At 42.9% G+C, this 16,876-nt stretch overlaps 1 protein-coding gene across 1 annotated transcript in view; it reads right to left on the reverse strand.

Moving 5' to 3' along the window:
• Positions 1-845: 845 nt before the first annotated feature.
• The window catches only part of vat1 (vesicle amine transport 1), a 40,780-nt gene continuing 24,749 nt past the window's right edge, over positions 846-16,876 (reverse strand). The window contains exons 4-6 of the mRNA XM_042505357.2: positions 16,109-16,198; positions 12,929-13,170; positions 846-7,160 (exon numbers count right to left, since the gene is read on the reverse strand). Coding sequence (XP_042361291.1) covers positions 6,876-7,160; positions 12,929-13,170; positions 16,109-16,198 — 617 coding nt within the window. The 3' untranslated portion in view covers positions 846-6,875. The remainder of the gene's footprint in view (positions 7,161-12,928; positions 13,171-16,108; positions 16,199-16,876) is intronic.

The raw sequence follows: 16,876 nt of genomic DNA on the forward strand, positions 1-16,876 counted from the left end.
TTTTTTATTTTTTCTGTCACTTCAATAGAAAAACAGAAGTTACCTAATAATAAAATGGCAATAATTGGTTTACAAGCTTGATTAGCTCATTGGAAAATCAAAACAGGACAGTATTTCCCCATTAAAACTGGACTCTCCATATTTGTTTTCAAGAGACACCAGGATCCATGGTCCATTCCAATGAACACATCCTGAGTAAAAGCTCCGATTCTTTCATGATTTTTACTTTTCCAAGTAACTTCTTATAGAACTTTAAACACAGTTTAAACACAAAATATGTACTTTAAAAGTATGATTTATAGACTGAAACATACCTTATGCCTCCTCCTTTCCTCACAGTCAGCCTTGCATGTTCAAAAATTGAACATGGCTCTGCTGCCGTCCACTTTAGATGATGTGGAACACTGTGATTGGCCTATAGACACCCAATCAAATAAGTCTGGGCATTTGTGTGGCGTCAGATCGAGTCAGATGGCAGTGATCTAGACATGCTATAAAAGTTATGTCCATTGCAATGGACGGGTATCTGAAGAAGTTAAGATAGATGGTTCAAGCTGTATTTTTTTCAAACTGCATGTAAATGACAAATGTGACCATTATCTCTATTCCTGAACTTTTTCTCACTTCAAATTGATTTTGTTTTTTAAAGAAAATGCATAAAGGCATGGTACTGTATAGATATACATTTGGTACCATCCAGTGTGGTTATAAGGAACATCTAATTTAGGAAAAACAGGAAGATATTTGTACAAAATTGGTTGAGTAAAATTATTTGCTTTATAAAAATCTGTGCTTGAGTCTTTTTTTTTAAATTAATAAAAAATAAATAAAAAAAACACATCCCCTGACACGTTTTGTTATGCTTTTTTTATTAGTCCTGGAAAACATGTAAGGCATATGGTAACATTACACACTGAAGCGTTACAAGCTCTAGAGGCCATGTGGACAACATGGCACCACGCAGTAAACCCAGAGTCAAGCACAGAAGCAGCATCAATTCAAAGGGTTTAAAAAACAAAGTCGAGACAAGAAGAGTGTTTGCAACCAGGGAAAAAATTAAAACAAAACAACACAAGTTAGGACAGAGAGGAGAACTAGCTTAGAAATCAACCTGTTGGGTATGCCTTGTAGAAAATTACCAGTGGTGTCTGAACTCTAACAGGAGGTGTGCGGTGGGATGGATTTCTAAAACATTCCCAGAGATAGGTTAAGTTGTATCATGAATGAACCAGCTGGCCATGACAGTGCCCATGCTGCAGGTGAGGATGGGGAGTCAGGCGGCACAGGGGGGGCAGTGGATTGGCTTCAGTTGGCAACTTGATACGACTGGAAGGGCATTCTCCCTCACACCACGCCACTACACGACTACTAAACTATCGTGAAAAGAGACGGTGAGCTGTACATAAACACATGCCTTATTTTCTGGTCGACTAAACATGCATCCTAGTACTGTACATGACAAGCCCAGCCAGGTTGTACCTCCGTAGCATCTCTGCAATGTTGCTGCGTTGAAAAAACAAAACAATAGCTGCAGGCAGATGTTTGGGTTCTCAGTGTGGATGAGTGAACACTTGACAGAGCCTCACATTTTGACTCGGAATACTAAAGCTTACATCGAACATGGATGGCGTGACAGTTTGTGCAGTGAACACGGTGAAAGAACGTGTGTTAGTGAAAATTGAATGGTTTCTTACATGAAGAAAACTGCTTTTGGAATGACCTGAGAAACCATAAAAAACAAAGAAATTCACCTCAAAGCTGAACGGTGGGTGCCTGTGAGGGACTTCAGCTACACAAGCCGAGACAGACAGAAGAGTAGCTATCGGAAACTCATTGTCTTAGTGCATTTTTTTTTAATCCTAAAACTACGAGTGTTAATCAGTCATATCAAATCTAGAACTGCAAATGTTCAGAAAATTTTATTTTAACTTTGAAACACTGTTTTTTTTTCTCCTGTGCGTCTCTGAGTTGCTAAGTACTCTTGCATAAGTGTCTGGAATGACTGGGAAACCATTTCAAGATGACATTACTCTGCAGCTTCACCATGGTGGAAGCGCTCTCAGGCCACCCGCCCAACTGATTGAGTTCATCTCAAAGGCATCTGAGCTCAAAAGAACCGAGGGGGAAAATGTTGAAAGAAAGAAAAAGATCATAATCACTTTTCCACATGCCAGTGAATGCATGCAATTTCAAATTCCAGATGTCAAACTAATGTTTTATTTGCTGTGAATGAGTATGGAGAGTGAAGAGGAGAGGGGGCGATACGGAGAGGAATTTTGGACTGTGACTGTTACACCGGCCAAGGCGCTCTGCGATGCAGCACAGGAAAAGAGGAACGTCTCTAACAATCCTTGAGCGAACTGAGATCAGCTGTGAAGCGGAAATGTTGTGTCTGGGGCAGGCCGGAGCTGAGCTAAGATCAGCCAGTAAGCTGGGGGTTTTCTGCAGCTGTGTTACAGTATTGGCATCCCTGCACAGCTGTGTGAAAACATCTGCTCCCTCACTTGCAATACAAGCCATTTGGAAACAAACTGAAAGGAACAGAAATCCATAGAGAGGAAAACCATGGAGCTTTGGACTTGGAGGAAATTTGCTGTGAATCTATATGTCTTTTGGTGGAGTTTTGAACCTTAAATGCACCCTATGTCCACTTCCTTTTCACTGTGATACTAATATTATGGTTGTAAACACTTCAACCTGTAGCGGTTGACATGATGTGAGAGCTGGTAACGCACAGTGAAAAGGATATAAATACAGAGGGAGGTGCCTCGGATTGAGGTAAGCTGTGTGCAAGGAGAGAGGCACAGTGCAGGCCTAGGCTTGAGCAAGACTGCAACCAATCGAAAACTACAAATTGTGTTAAACCTTTTTGTAAACTGCAGCAAGAATCCTGTCAGCACCCATGAGCATTTGGGATACAAATCTTGACACACTGTGACTTTTGTTTTTTTTTCAAGGTTGATGGAAACGCATCCAAAAACAGAATTGTCTTCATATTTTTTTTTATGCACTGTTAATATTCAAAGCATTGACAGAAGGAATATACATACAATTTGGCACACATGGTTCGGACCAACAGAACATCACATTTAAAAGGAGTGCAGGTTGGCAGGTCCCCACACAATATAGTATGAGCTTTGAACTTTAAACCCTTGGATAACAAAACAGACAAACAAACGGAAATATAAAGGTAAATTAAAATAACATATTAAGTAAAACATCCTTTTTTTTCTTCTTTTTTTTAAACCGAAGCGTTTGTTTCTCACATGGCACTCGGAACAGAAGCACCGTCCACAGGTTCACAAAGGGAGCCCAGCAGATTAGAACAGAACACTAACCAGAGGCTGACAGGACACAGTCACTCCCCACACCAGCGTGGCCGTCGCACTCCAGCCCCAGTCCACTCCGCCCCTGCTCCACATTTTCCTTCCCACAGTCAAGGATGGATGAATGCTTTGATTTTAGCTGCCACCCAGGAGAAGTTGGCTGGGCAGGGACTGGCGAGCTGAAAATGAGGGGACCTTTACATGAGTGTGTGTGTTTGTGCCACCTGTGCTTTCAGTGAGCTTCAGCAGATGCACTGGGAGCAGATGATGGGAAACAGGCTGCAAACCTGGAGCAGAATCAAAGCCTGCGTGGGACTGGAGTGCAACCGCCATGCCTGTAAGTGCATTAAGATCAGCGAGCAGAGTGCAAAAATACTAATACCAACTGTCCTCATAACACAGGCCTCTTATCAGACAGGGAGGGGGAGATCGAGTAAGAAGGTAAGGTTGGGTGGGAGCTACATCACACTGTAGCAGAGAAGTATGAGGTGGGAGGGGGTGGCTAAGGGAGGGTGGGGTGGGTGCTTTTAAAACCTGACAAACGACCTGAGGACACACACATCTTCACACACAATGGCACACCACACACAGCACATGAGGGAGGCCACTCATGCTAACACAACAACTTTTTTCTTTTTTTTTTTCAAACATTTTTGTTTTGTGTTTTTTACAAAGTCACTAGTCACCATCTGAGTCTCAACACTGAGGCCGGGCTCACAGACGGGCAGACAGGCAGGTAGATAAATGACTAAGGTTTAAAGTTGATATCCTCCTGCATAAAATATTTAGAGTCCACCAAGGACTTTATGATGATTTAGTTTAACTTTACTTAACTAATGAAATTAAACCAGTGAGACACAGCTCGAGCTGGCCATCAGGGGGAGCGGTGCTCTGTTTTAGTCAGCACACTGCTAATTGCACACATCAGTACTTGATTTAAAGGGTAACTTCTGTATTTTTCAACCTGAACCCTATTTTCTTGTGTTTTTGTGTCTGAGTGACTAATATGACAAAACATTTTTTGAACTTGGTCCAGCTGTAATCAAGACTGTGAAACAGGCTGCAATGTAACCACTTGGGGCAATTGTGCATCATCAACTTACAACCACTAAAAGTGCTTGTTTTGTCACTGCAGGCTCATGTTGTTATTCTAAGTGTCTGGCGACATCATGAAAAGGATCCCTACAGACATAGACCTTTTTTGTTAAACCTGAAACAGTGTGTGGCATGGAGTGAGTGTGCAGGCGTTACCTTTTTTTGCTCATGAAACCAGAAACAGCCCCAAAACTGCCGTCACCAAACTCACCAAACTCCATTTAAATAAACAAATTATATCATTGTAAAATTGTTCTGTCATTCAAAGTTGACAGAAACAATATAAAACTCACAAAAGTCATCTGGGTGTGTCTTTTCTTTGTTCCAAAAATCACCAACTCTGGTTTGTTGAAATAAATCCTAAATTTATCCAGCTGGATGTTAAAATATGTTGGCTCTATACACACTTAAAATTATGCTTTATTTAAACAGAGTTTGTTAAGTTTGGCAATAGTGATTTTGAGCCTGTGTCTGGTTAAATAGAGATCTTTCTCTGTAGGGATCCTTTCCATAATGCTGTCAGACACTTAGAATAACAATCTAAGCTTGTCAGTGGCAAAAACAAGCACTTTTAGTGGACGTATATTAACAATGCGCAAATGCCCAAGTTGTTACACTGCAGCCTGTTTTCTCTCAATAGTAGACCAGTTTTAAAAACTGTTTTCCGATTACTCACTCAGACTCAGAAACATGAGGAAATAGTGTCCAGGTTGAAAAATACATAAATTCCCCTTTAAGCTGGTTTGAACAAACTGTTTCTAATACTATCAAACCTCAGCTCCTCATTTTTATCATCTGAAATCCTTAATACATTTTACACCTGTTGGAATACTGGTCGACGGCACCGACTTTTGGCAAATATAGAGTTAGGGAGGCAGAATAGGGAGACACAGGGAGAGGGAGTCAGAGAAACAGACCACAGTGCCTTCTCTGACGAGCCTGACGCCTGTTGCTATGCCGACCATAGAGAGGGAAATGGAAAGAGGAGGGAAAGAGAGAGAGAGAGAGAGAGAGAGAGAGAGAGAGAGAGAGAGAGAGTAGAGTGGAGACAAGCAGGGGAGGCGAAGTATGGATGCCAGCTTGAATTGAATTCTCCTCTCTCAGGTCAGGCTGATCGACAGGCGAGCGGTCGCTGTGAAAGGAGCAGAATGCCATGGAATGCCTCGAGGAGGATCAGGGGAGGAAGGACGCCGCCCGATCCTGAGGTGGCGAAAAAAGGGACCGATATTCACCTTTTTAACTTTCATTTCAGACGCTTCACTGTCTCAGCATGACAGTGCCTCTTTCATCAGAGTGTGTTTGTGTGTGTGTGTTTGTGGCTTGTTTGAACAGAAACAAATTCTCTCTTAATTGGCACCGTGCACTTCTTGCCAACAGTTGGTCAGCTAGAAAAATCTGTAACTAAGGAGAGGGAAGCTGAGCAATGATTTCTGCCTCCCTATTCAGCGCTGCACAGAAAGGCTCATTATGAGGGGAATTCATATTCAGGCGAGTGCAGCCACTATATTAACTGGATTTTGGTGGGAACGCATGCATGGCAGAGCTGCTTCCCTCACCCACTGATGGAGACAAGATCAATCGAAGCTATGGCCACATATATGATTACCGAACTTAGGCCTTGTAGCATTTTATTGTCTGAGCCGCCAAACATCATGATCAAAACCATGATGCAAATATCTCCGGGGAGGTGAATCAGCCAATCACAGGCTTCTCTGACTCATCCTCTGTGACATAACTAAGCGTTGGACACTAAGAGAGCAACGTGTGGGTGGGTGTGGTTCTCCGTTTATCTGCCTGTCTTTGTGCCTGTCTGTGGGTCCGGCCTGTGGATGGATTGGGGGGTGGCGGGGTGGTGGTGGTGTGGGAGGTGGTGGTGGAGGGGGTGTGGGGGACTCAGCACAGTGAGGGGGAAGAGGAGGTGGCAGGTGGAAGTCAGAGCAGAACAATTTAGCACAGTGGGAGTTGAGGTGCGGAGGGGCACGGGGGTCGAGGTGGGGCCGGGAGTGCGAGCAGGGATTACGGTTGTCAAGGAAACAGTAATTTGCCCCCAGGCCTGGACCGTACCCACAATCCTCCATGGCTCTCTTGTCTCATTCCCAATAGTAAAATCTTGATCTTGCAAGGCGGAGCGATAAATTTTAGGTGTTACAAATGATTGGATTTTTTAGCTTTTAGTGATAAACGCAAGAAAACGAGCTGGGACGGGGGTGGGCGGAGCCAGGCCTGAGTAATCGCTGTCATTGTGGACCCAAGAGAGTGAGGCGGAGGGGAGGTGAAAGAGATGAACGATCGACAGTGGTGTGATAATTTTTGTAATCTACCCTTCTAACTCCCTCCAATCCGTGCTTACACCGCACCACCCTCCCACCCCATCTCCATCCTTCCCCACACCCCACCCCCTGCTCCCAGGACACAAACTCCATGCTGGTCTGCTTGACTATCCATCCCTCCCTCTCACTTCTCCTCCTTCTTGGGCTCCTCTTTCTTCTCCTCCTCCTTCTTGTCCTCCTTCTTCTCCTCCTTCTTGGCCTCCTCCTTCTTCTTGTCGTCCTTCTTCTCCTCCTTCTTGCCATCGTCCTTCTTCTTGTCCTCCTTCTTCTTGTCCTCCTTCTTCTTGTCCTCTTTCTTGTCCTCCTTCTTGGGCTCCTCCTTCTTCTCCTCCTCAGGCATTGGCTCCGTGTTGAGGATCACTTTGCCGATGTTGTTCCTCTCCTGCATCTTTCTCATGGCATCGCCCACCTGGAGGAGGGACAGAAGACGGTTACATAAGGCGAAATGAAAGAGTGGAGGGTGAAAGGAGGGCAGGGGAGATTTAAAATACACCTGTCATTGAGAAAAATCTATTGAGAGTACGCAGTAGTAGCCAGTTTCTCCTCCACCGACACATTTCCACAGTGAGCCGATTGCATTCTCTGCCTCTAATCTTTTATTTTGAAGCCAGAGACTAGAACAAATTGTACAGGCTCAAATATAACTTTAATATGCAGTATATGAGAAACAGCATTTGTTTAGATGAGACTGTAATAATCTTTGAGGGGAAATGAAATTGTTGCAGCAGCAAGAAGCAAATAAAAAAGGATAACCAAATAAATGAGGGGAGAACGTACTGAAAACACATGCTTTCAATACTAGGCTTTATTAAGTATAAATATAGCAAAATGTTTATGATGTAGGCAAGAAATACAGGCAGAGAGACAAAAGTGATCATTCTATTTACTATCCAAACGTTATCGAGCAACACATTTATTTTGATTAGAAAATCATATAATCTCGACATTAAAATGTGTGTATAATCTTGCATTTTGAGTTAAGGACACAAAGGATGGCAGTTGAGGTGGAGTTCCTGGCAAGTGGACGATGGAGTGTAAAGTTGGATCTTAGATCTTGGTTCAATCCTGGTTTTGTCTGAGTGTCAGTTCCAGGAGGTGCTTGAGTTTAATATTGGCAGTAATGTGAATTCTTATGTCGTAATTTGTCTAAAATTTAGTTGTGAGCCACTACAAGTCAATGAATGAATGAACCTCTGCTTTCAGATAGAGTTATGTCTCATTATTAAAGGGCAGGTTCACATTTTTTTCCAAGTCTGCCGTAAAGCAACACTCACATGCCCACATGTACAATGCAAGAGCTTTTGGTGGTTGTGCATGTTCCTCCTCTTTATACCGGCTGTAAAGAGATCTTTTCATAATGTGATTCAAGTGCAAGTGTTGGGTCACAAAATCCATAGTCCTTGTTCAGCTAAGAAATGCATAATAACATTTAGCTGACAAAAATATGTGGCCTCAGCATCTGCGTTACAGATATCAAGTGGCTTTCCTACAAAGTTACAATTTTTTTAGTACAAAATCCGGTATTTATGTTATTATCCCTCTATTTCAAGTCAGACAGGAAACAATGTCTCGGGAAACAGAAAAGGAATTTGGCTCAAAAGAGTTTTGCACTAGAAACATAAAAGTATTAGCGTAGAGTAGAGTATTAAAGCATCAAAGTAATTGCGGACTGCTCATTTTGTCCCCCTGATGTAAAAATTGCTTTTATAAGGGACAGGAGGAACAATTACAGACAAATTTGCAACTGGACACTTAGACGTGTGAGTGTTGTTTCAAGATAGACTTGGACACTAGAATTGGTGAACCTGTCCTTTAAATATGCATACTACAGCATGTATTTGTTTAAAACTGAGATTGATTCTCTGTCAAGCAGCAACCTCAGAAGCTGAAAAAAAAAAGCCAAGTCGGAAGTCCCAACAAATGATGCAGTTCCTCTAATGGCCACTTGAGACTGATTCCAGAAGTCTGTCAATCTCCATAGATCCCCATGTAAAATTCGAGACTTTACAGTAGAAATAAAAAATACTTACAGCCTGGTGCAGAAGACAGTTTTTGGTCTCTAAAGCTAATTTCAACATTCATAACAAATGTTTTATAACTCATCAGTTTACATTTTAATTTACAATTAAGGGCTGCTTGAGTGACGGGCTGTCTGCAGCGCGTCACCACAGTAAGGGTCGATCGATATTAGTTTTTCAGGGCCGATACCGTTACTGATTATTAGTAATTACTGAGACCAATAACTGATGTTTAGAACTGTTAGGACTTTACAGCAAAAATGAAAATCTTTCTGTCAATATTTAGAATTTGGAGTATATCAAACTCAGGTCCCTGGGGTTTTACAAAACAAAAGTTCCTCCTATGCCGACACTTTCTTTGCACTTTTTATTGAATTAATTTTATCTGCAATCATTAAAATAAAATGCAGATACAGATAATCTGAAAAATGCCAAATATCTGCCTCAGCATCTGGCCAGGCCAATAATATGTCGACCCCTACACCACAGTCTACGAGACAGATCCACCGCATGCTCCTCCAAAGCTCCGACCCCTTGTCCAAATGTGGCCACTCTGATATCAAAAAACGAGATGGAAATGGCCTACATGCCGAAATCTAGGCTTGAAAATCGGAATCGGATCGGGCTTGTTCCAATTTTTTAAAATATAGATCTTTCAGTCTGTGTAATGATGTAAATAATGTATAGGCTGTGTTGCCATCAACCCATCTTGACTACTGCCACTCATTAATCAAGAGAAATGTTATACAATCTCTTTTTAGGATATAAGGCATGTGATTGTGCTGAACATGCAGTAGAAGAAGACACGTGTTGGAGATTGTGTCATAAATGTCTGTTAACGCTCAGAAAGACTCCCACTTTTGCTTGCGAAAAGTGTTTGGATATAATTTTTTTTCTTTTTACCGCTGAAATTCCGGTTTCTAATCGAGCTGGGACACAAAATTCCTGCCATGGTTTGGGCTTGGGCTTTGGCTGTGCTCACAAAGAAACTGTACAGGTTCATGTGGGGTCAGGCTTGATCTTTATGGCCAGATCAAAGCTCTCCTCTGTTGAATCGTAATATGTTTGGATTGAGATATAAAAGCTGAATTTAATAAAGTTAACCTATCATCCTGCTTCTGGGGACAGACACTCGTGTTTTGACAGCTAATCAGTCAAACCCTGATCCCATGGTGGATCGACCAACTTGATCCAACTGACTGTCAATCACAATGACAAGAGGAGAATCCCAGCCAGACCGACCCCACCCTAATCTTGACCACCGAGCTCTGTCCACTGTCTGTTCCTGCCTCCACCGCTTCACCCTCCCTCCTTCCTCCAATCACCCTCTTCGTGCGAGGAAGGCAGACCACCTAACGACCAATGCCACGGCAACAGGGCCATCTCCTAGCAACGTAAAGCCTGGCTGAAACGTGGCCCTGACGACTCAGACACATGGGAAAGAGGGGGAGTGTGGGAGTTCAGAGTGGAGGCGAGTGGGGGGAACGAAGGGAGCAACTGGTGTCCTTCGAATGAGAAACGTGCCTCGAAAGGGAGGGAGGGGTGAGTCAGGGAATTATTAGAATCATCTTCAATGTGAATGAAAGTCACAGTAAGAGGCTCTTTTGACGACTCCACCCACTTCCACCCTTCACTCTCGAAGATGTGTCGACCTCTTTGACTCCCAGGCATTGTGGACTGGAGTGTGCTATTTGTGGCTGATGACATGACCGTTATCCTACTGGATATCAGTGCAGATGTAGATAATGAACCACAAGAAACCATGGAAGGGAGAGATAATGCTGATTTCCAACTATTGTCTGTGCATGTTCATTGATTACTGGAGCAAAAACGAAGGGTGGCGGAGGATGGACGAAGGGCTGTGATGGATGGGGTCAGGGCGTGGCATTTGTATTCAGCTTGTAATAATCAAACAGTTATATGATTGACTATCGCCCAACAGCTCTACGATATATCTTGTCTTCTCCTCTGTTTTTCCATGCTCCTTCCATGTCTCTTTCTCATACATCAGGGCCCCTCCCTAAGACAGACGCACACACTGACTAAAGGATGTCACCATAGCAACAAGAGAGAAAGCAAAAAAAGATACACTGTGAGGAGGGAGAAGGAGAGAATACAGCGTGATGGAGAGAGACAGAGAGGGAGTCAATAACCTAAAGACAGAGAGAAAGAGTCCGATATAAAGAGCAGACAGATGGAGAGGCAGAGAAAGAGCGTCAGATGGCGGAGAAAGACAGCGGGTGTTTCTCTCTGGCCGCGGTAACTCAGGCCAAAATACTGACCAGCTCCAACTCCGACAACAGAAGATGTCAGCCTCTGACTCCCTCTTTCTCTTGGTGTTTTTCACACTCTCTCTATTCATATCTGTCAGCAGTGTTAATTTTATCAGCAACAATCTGACTCTGTCTGGCTGAGTGAGTTATGCTTGAGGAGACACGGCGCTTCTTGTGGACAAACTTCGCCTGTTGATTGTTGAGCCTTATTGAATCGAAGAGCCACACCCAGCTCCTGCAGATCGAGCTGCAAAAACGCACCTGGAATTCACATGAATTCTGGGGGACTCGGCTGTGAGCACATAGTGTAAAAATGGGATGTAGTTCAGGTGCAAATGCACTCGTGTCACAGTGAATCATCTGGACATCCAGACCCTGGTGCACAGGGATGCATTAGGTCACTAACAACCAGGTATGAATGGATCTGAAATCCACATACAAGCATTGTGTGATACTCAGGGTAAATCAATGCTTCAAAGATTGTCTGCACATGGCTCTCAACATGGAGGATGCTGAGCAGGAGGCTAGTAGCTAACCGAACCATGCTAACAGAAAGAACAGTGTGAACCGTGCTAACAAGGGAAAAATATAAGAGAATACAAAAAAACACAAAATAACTACAAAAATGGACAAAGCAACCACAAGGAGACAAATATGACTGAAAAGCAAAACAACAACAAAAAAAAACAAAAGCAAAAAGGCACAAAATTGATATTGAAAATGCCCTATAGCTGTAGATATGTGCAGTCACCTCTAAGAACTGAAACAGTATTTCCAACATCATCTTCTGCGATTGGCTAATTGTGTTTCTGTCCCAGCTAGAGCCATCACATTAGAGGGACGTTAAGTTGTTCACAATTTGTGTTAAGTGTGGCTTCTTGGTCTTTTTTGACTTGGATGGTTTTGTGTGTAGTGTCTGTGATTTAATCAAAACCACATTCAGTACCTCAGAGTATTTATGGAGAAATAAATATCTGAAAGAATTTCAAGTGTCTCCATCCTTGACCAGATGCCCATGTTGGCTGTGAATAACTCTGCACCAAATTTAGTTTCTCCAGTAACTTTGGAACCATTACCTCAACAAGACACAAAATAATACAAAAAGGGACCCAAACTAGTACAGAGAGACACAAAACAACCACATGGAAACACAAAATATACACAAAGAGACACAAAAAGATGCATAAGGACTACAAAGAAATGCAAAAACCACCAAAAAGTCTGTGTTTCTTGTTTTCCACATAGGAGAGGTGGTGGGGCCTTTTGCATGTCTGTGCCCAGGGACCCATTGTTTCATGATCAGCCCGTGAATGGCAATAGTGCCAACAGTGTTAACAAGAAGGAAAACAAAGCTGCTATGCTCCTGCAATGACACCATCCTAATAAGAGCAGTGACCACCATAAAAGCACAGTGCTGAGCAGCAATAACGAACTAGCCAGGGGGATACACACATGGGACTCAAGTGCACTAACATGCACGCACGGCTGAACCATGTACCACAACAACAGAAAGAGAAGCTCCGCTTACAATACACACTGACGGAGCACAACTTCCTTCTCTGCTCAAGACTCCATTACTTCACTATATCTTCATATAGCAAATAATTATTTTCTGCCATATTAATGTTCTTAATGTCATGTAGAGCTTCTTTACATGCAATACATCTCTGTGTGTGGATTCAGCCAAAAATATATTAAAAATCTGCTGTTCAAATAGTAACATAAAAGGTCAAAGACATGTTTTAATTGACATATGTAGCCGGAAAAATAGCTGCATCAGTTGTAAATATGGTGGACGATTAGAATATTTTCTTTCATGCTATATATATTTTTATTCTAATAGAGTTTAATTTCTGGTGTAAAGGCAACCACAGTTAGACACAAACCTGCTCCAGGTGCCAAGTGGAGTCAATGCGGGGCTTGACCTTGCCCTCCTTGTAGAGATCCAGGATGGTGTTCATGGCCTGGCTGATGAGCTCCATCTCCCCGTCCAGGTAGCCCAGGTGGAAGCCACACACCGACTTATTCCCCTGGATCAGGCTGAGCGTGTGGATGGAGAACTGATGGTACCAGTTCTTGGCCACGGCGAGCAGGTTCTTCTTCTGGCCTGCAAGCATGTTGGCTGCACCTGAAGGAGAAGGAGGAGGAGAGGAAGAAGCTCAATCTATAGTCTGTGGGAGATAAAGTCTAAGAAACACAGTGCATGTATAACTTAGGTACATTTCTAAATCCCTGACTGTGACTGTAACTGATTTACTGACAATGAATTGTTTATTAGTCTGGTTCTTTTTTAATCCAATAATGTCTCCACTCCCACATTCTCCCTTTTCCTCTTTAGTTCCCACTTTGCCCTCACCTAAGTATCAATCCTCCTTTTTTGCACTGAAACAAACTCGTGTTTTTAATTGGCAAAAAATAACCAAATTTCGATAATAAATTATTATTTTAAGGTATTTATCAAGAAAAAAATGCCAAACATTTGGTGGTTTCTGTCCCTCAAATTTGGAAATTGGCCACTTTCTCTGTTTTATATCATTTTAAATAAAATTGCTGTTTGTTTCTTTTACTGTTGGTTTGGGGAAAAAGTCCCCTCTTTGTGCCACCTTCGCATTTTTACACAGAACCAAAGAACGGCAACATCATGCCACACCAGTGTGATTTCAGACAGCATGCCGGCATCGTGGATTCCAAAGAGGCATGACATGTAACACATGTCAATAACAATCTCTATCTCAATCTCAACAATTTCTAATCAAGGTCTTCTTCTTTCACTTAGTCCCTAACTAGTACTTGCTGCTTATTAAATGTCCTGTGGTGGGATGCAAGCATAACATGTTCTGTCCATGGTCCCGTCCTACTGGCTTTCCAGTCTTTCCAGACACCATTTCAGCACTGTTTCTACCTACTGTAACAGTGTAAAGGTGCTGGCTGAAAGGTGAGACAACTCTTTTCCCCCATTCTGCGACTGTATCCGTTATACAGAACTGCAAGCCAGCAGAACTGGGAGATATTTCTGCCTTGAACAGGCACTAAAATCTTGGGCTTTGGTGATTTCTAATCCTTTTCAAGTTTATATTATTTTATGGGTCAAATAATTATTGATAACAATAAGAGAATCAATCAACCATGTCAAAACAATATTTGGTCCCCTTATTTGCCTCTACTGGTTATTTTAGTTTACATCATTGCCTCTCTCACACACTCACCTACACCTTCCACCCTGAAAACCTCTGTAGCACTTCAGCTCACTGTCACCACATCCCTGCCCTATCCCCTCTTTCTGCAGTCACATACGCTCCAATACTCTCACTGTCTCTGTGTGTCTCTCTGGGGAAAACGGGGGACACAAAGCATGCTCTGAGGGAAGAGAGGGACCCAGCCTGCTACATTTAGACACATTCCAGGTTTCGTGTGGATAAAACGCCCATTGTTCCGCCATGCATACTTTTGATAAGCTGGAAGAGAAGCAACCGGCATGGAGGGAGCGGGAGGGTGGGGTGGACCTGGGGTTGAGAGAGGGTGAATGGGCGAGGGTGGAGGTGGGGGGGATACCATGCTGGGTAGTGGGTTTTTGTCAAGCATGCAAAGGAAAGGCCCTGTTCTTCATGGATGCCGACCCCGCCCACTGTTGCATGCATGCTTGTTCCAGATTGGCATCGCCACAGAGTGAGCGTAAAAGGCCTTCCCACAGATGACACACGGCACACTGAGGACATGGACTTCTACAGAGAGGTCACACTGCCCACCAGGAAGCAGCTTTATTCTGTGTGTGTGGAAACCCACGACCATTTCATGTACTGTAGTACAATTTGCTCAGCAGTTACACTCTAAGATCTTGTGGGAGTTTCTTTTAAAAGAAGAAATCCAGGAAGACTGAATTTGTTGCTTTTACAATTTTTTTTCCAAAATTTTATGATTTTTTGCAATAATGTGGATTAACATTTAAAAATAACAAGTAAGCTTTAAAAAAATGGTGACATATTTTCATAACATATAATAATATATAGCTAAGGAGCATCAGTAAGACAAAAAAACGAGTTTAGAAATACTGCGTTCATCATCTGTCAGCTGCTATCTTGTGAAGGTAGCTAGTTATGAAGTTAACTTAAAGGTATACTATGCAGGAATTGTTGGTAACTGTTTGTTAACAGTTTGTTCACTTTATTTGCATTTTTATTCCCGGCACTGTGTTTGCAATTTCTGTATCTTCCTCTTGCATGCATGCTTTTTACGGCCTGGTTGCTGGTCTTTTATAAAGTTCTTGCCTCACCTGCACACTGTGCTCAGGAAAATAAAAGCCCTGACACACCAAAATGACATCAAAATACTAGAGGCGATGAAGGCCAACTGTTGCTCGCCTCATGTCGCCTATGTCTCAGCCGAGAAGCTGCAATTGAACACATTGCAAAGACTATAGCCAATAGCGAACCTGCACGTATGTACTCTACCTACGTGGTGTGTCAGAGCTCTCAGAAGAAAATAAGAAAATCCAGACAGAGAGCGGGGTCTCTGCAGGTAAATACATCACCACACCTCCAGTGGGTCATCAGTGATGACTGAGAGGGATTACTTTGGTACGATTCTGTTTTTAAGGAAAATCTTGTGTAGTATACCAGTAAAACATAACGTGTGCTTCCTACCATGCTGTGCAGTGCAGCAACCAAGCTTAACAAACCACATATTTGGTTTCAGGCATTACATAAGATGTTCTGGTAAGTTTAAAAATTCAAATTTGGAGAAGCTTGGTTGGAGAGATGTATGCAGCCTGGGGGCAAACTCTGCGTGAGACTTATCCACAGCAGTTACAAGACGTTTGCTTGTAGAGGTTTCATTTTTATTTGACTTTGGCTCATAAAATGGTTCTGAATGTGCTTATTTTGTGTGGAAAACTGTGGGGATCACTGAAATTGGCGAGCATACTTGCCGTTTGACCATTTTAACCAAATGTAATTGCATTAACTCCTGGACTCGGCATGTGTTGGATCACTTAGGATTCCGATAAAGCTGCTCCAAACTTGGCTCTAAACTTAAACTAACTGGTCTACACTCTGGTTTTTACTACTTACCATAGGTGATAAGTTTGCCCATTGGCTTCAGCAGGTTGTAGGCCTTATGGGTGTCCGATCCTCCGAGAGGGTCCAGTATTATGTCCATCCCTGTAGCAGCAGAGAGAAGAAGGGCCCGGTTATCACTGGTGTGAATTCAGCGAGAGCAGCCTGCCAAGTCTCCTCAGCAGCCCCCCTCCGCATGCCAGAGTTCACTAGGAGTAGCGAGTGTAGCCAAGTTGTGCCATGTTTACACGAAGAGGAACCCATATGTATGCCAAGAGAGGAGCGGAGGAGAGCGTGGTGAGATCCTGCTTGTTTTATGTTTTCTCATTCTTGTCACTGATAAGACAAGAGGGATAAAATTTTTCTCCGTCATTCCATTCCTAAGTGGAGGGAATAACAATCCAACCTCTGAGCAGATGGTAAAGAACGGCAACCTAACTATGAAGGTTTCTCTGTAGCTTATTATTGTCTGGCCATGTAGGCTCAGACTTAATGATGCTCCTTTGTGCCAGAGGGGACTCCTCAAATTGGGCTACCCCTCCTTGCTCCATTAAACCCTGGTTCTATTGATTGTTGGAGGCGCACAGCAGGACTCCGCCTTGACCACAGCACAGATGAATTGACAGAGAGCCAAAGACAGAGGGAAAGGTAGCGAGCAGGGCTGCACATTGATCCGATCTTCTAATTAGATACATTCTGTCTAAAGTGTCAGCTCTCGCTCTCATCCTATCTGTCTCTGTAATGTCTCTCTGTCTCGCTACATGCTACAGAGAACAGAGGCGG

The sequence above is a fragment of the Plectropomus leopardus genome, chromosome 18, assembly GCF_026936395.1.
Source record: "Plectropomus leopardus strain MGB_pleo_1.0 chromosome 18, ASM2693639v1, whole genome shotgun sequence".
NCBI lineage: Eukaryota > Metazoa > Chordata > Actinopteri > Perciformes > Serranidae > Plectropomus > Plectropomus leopardus.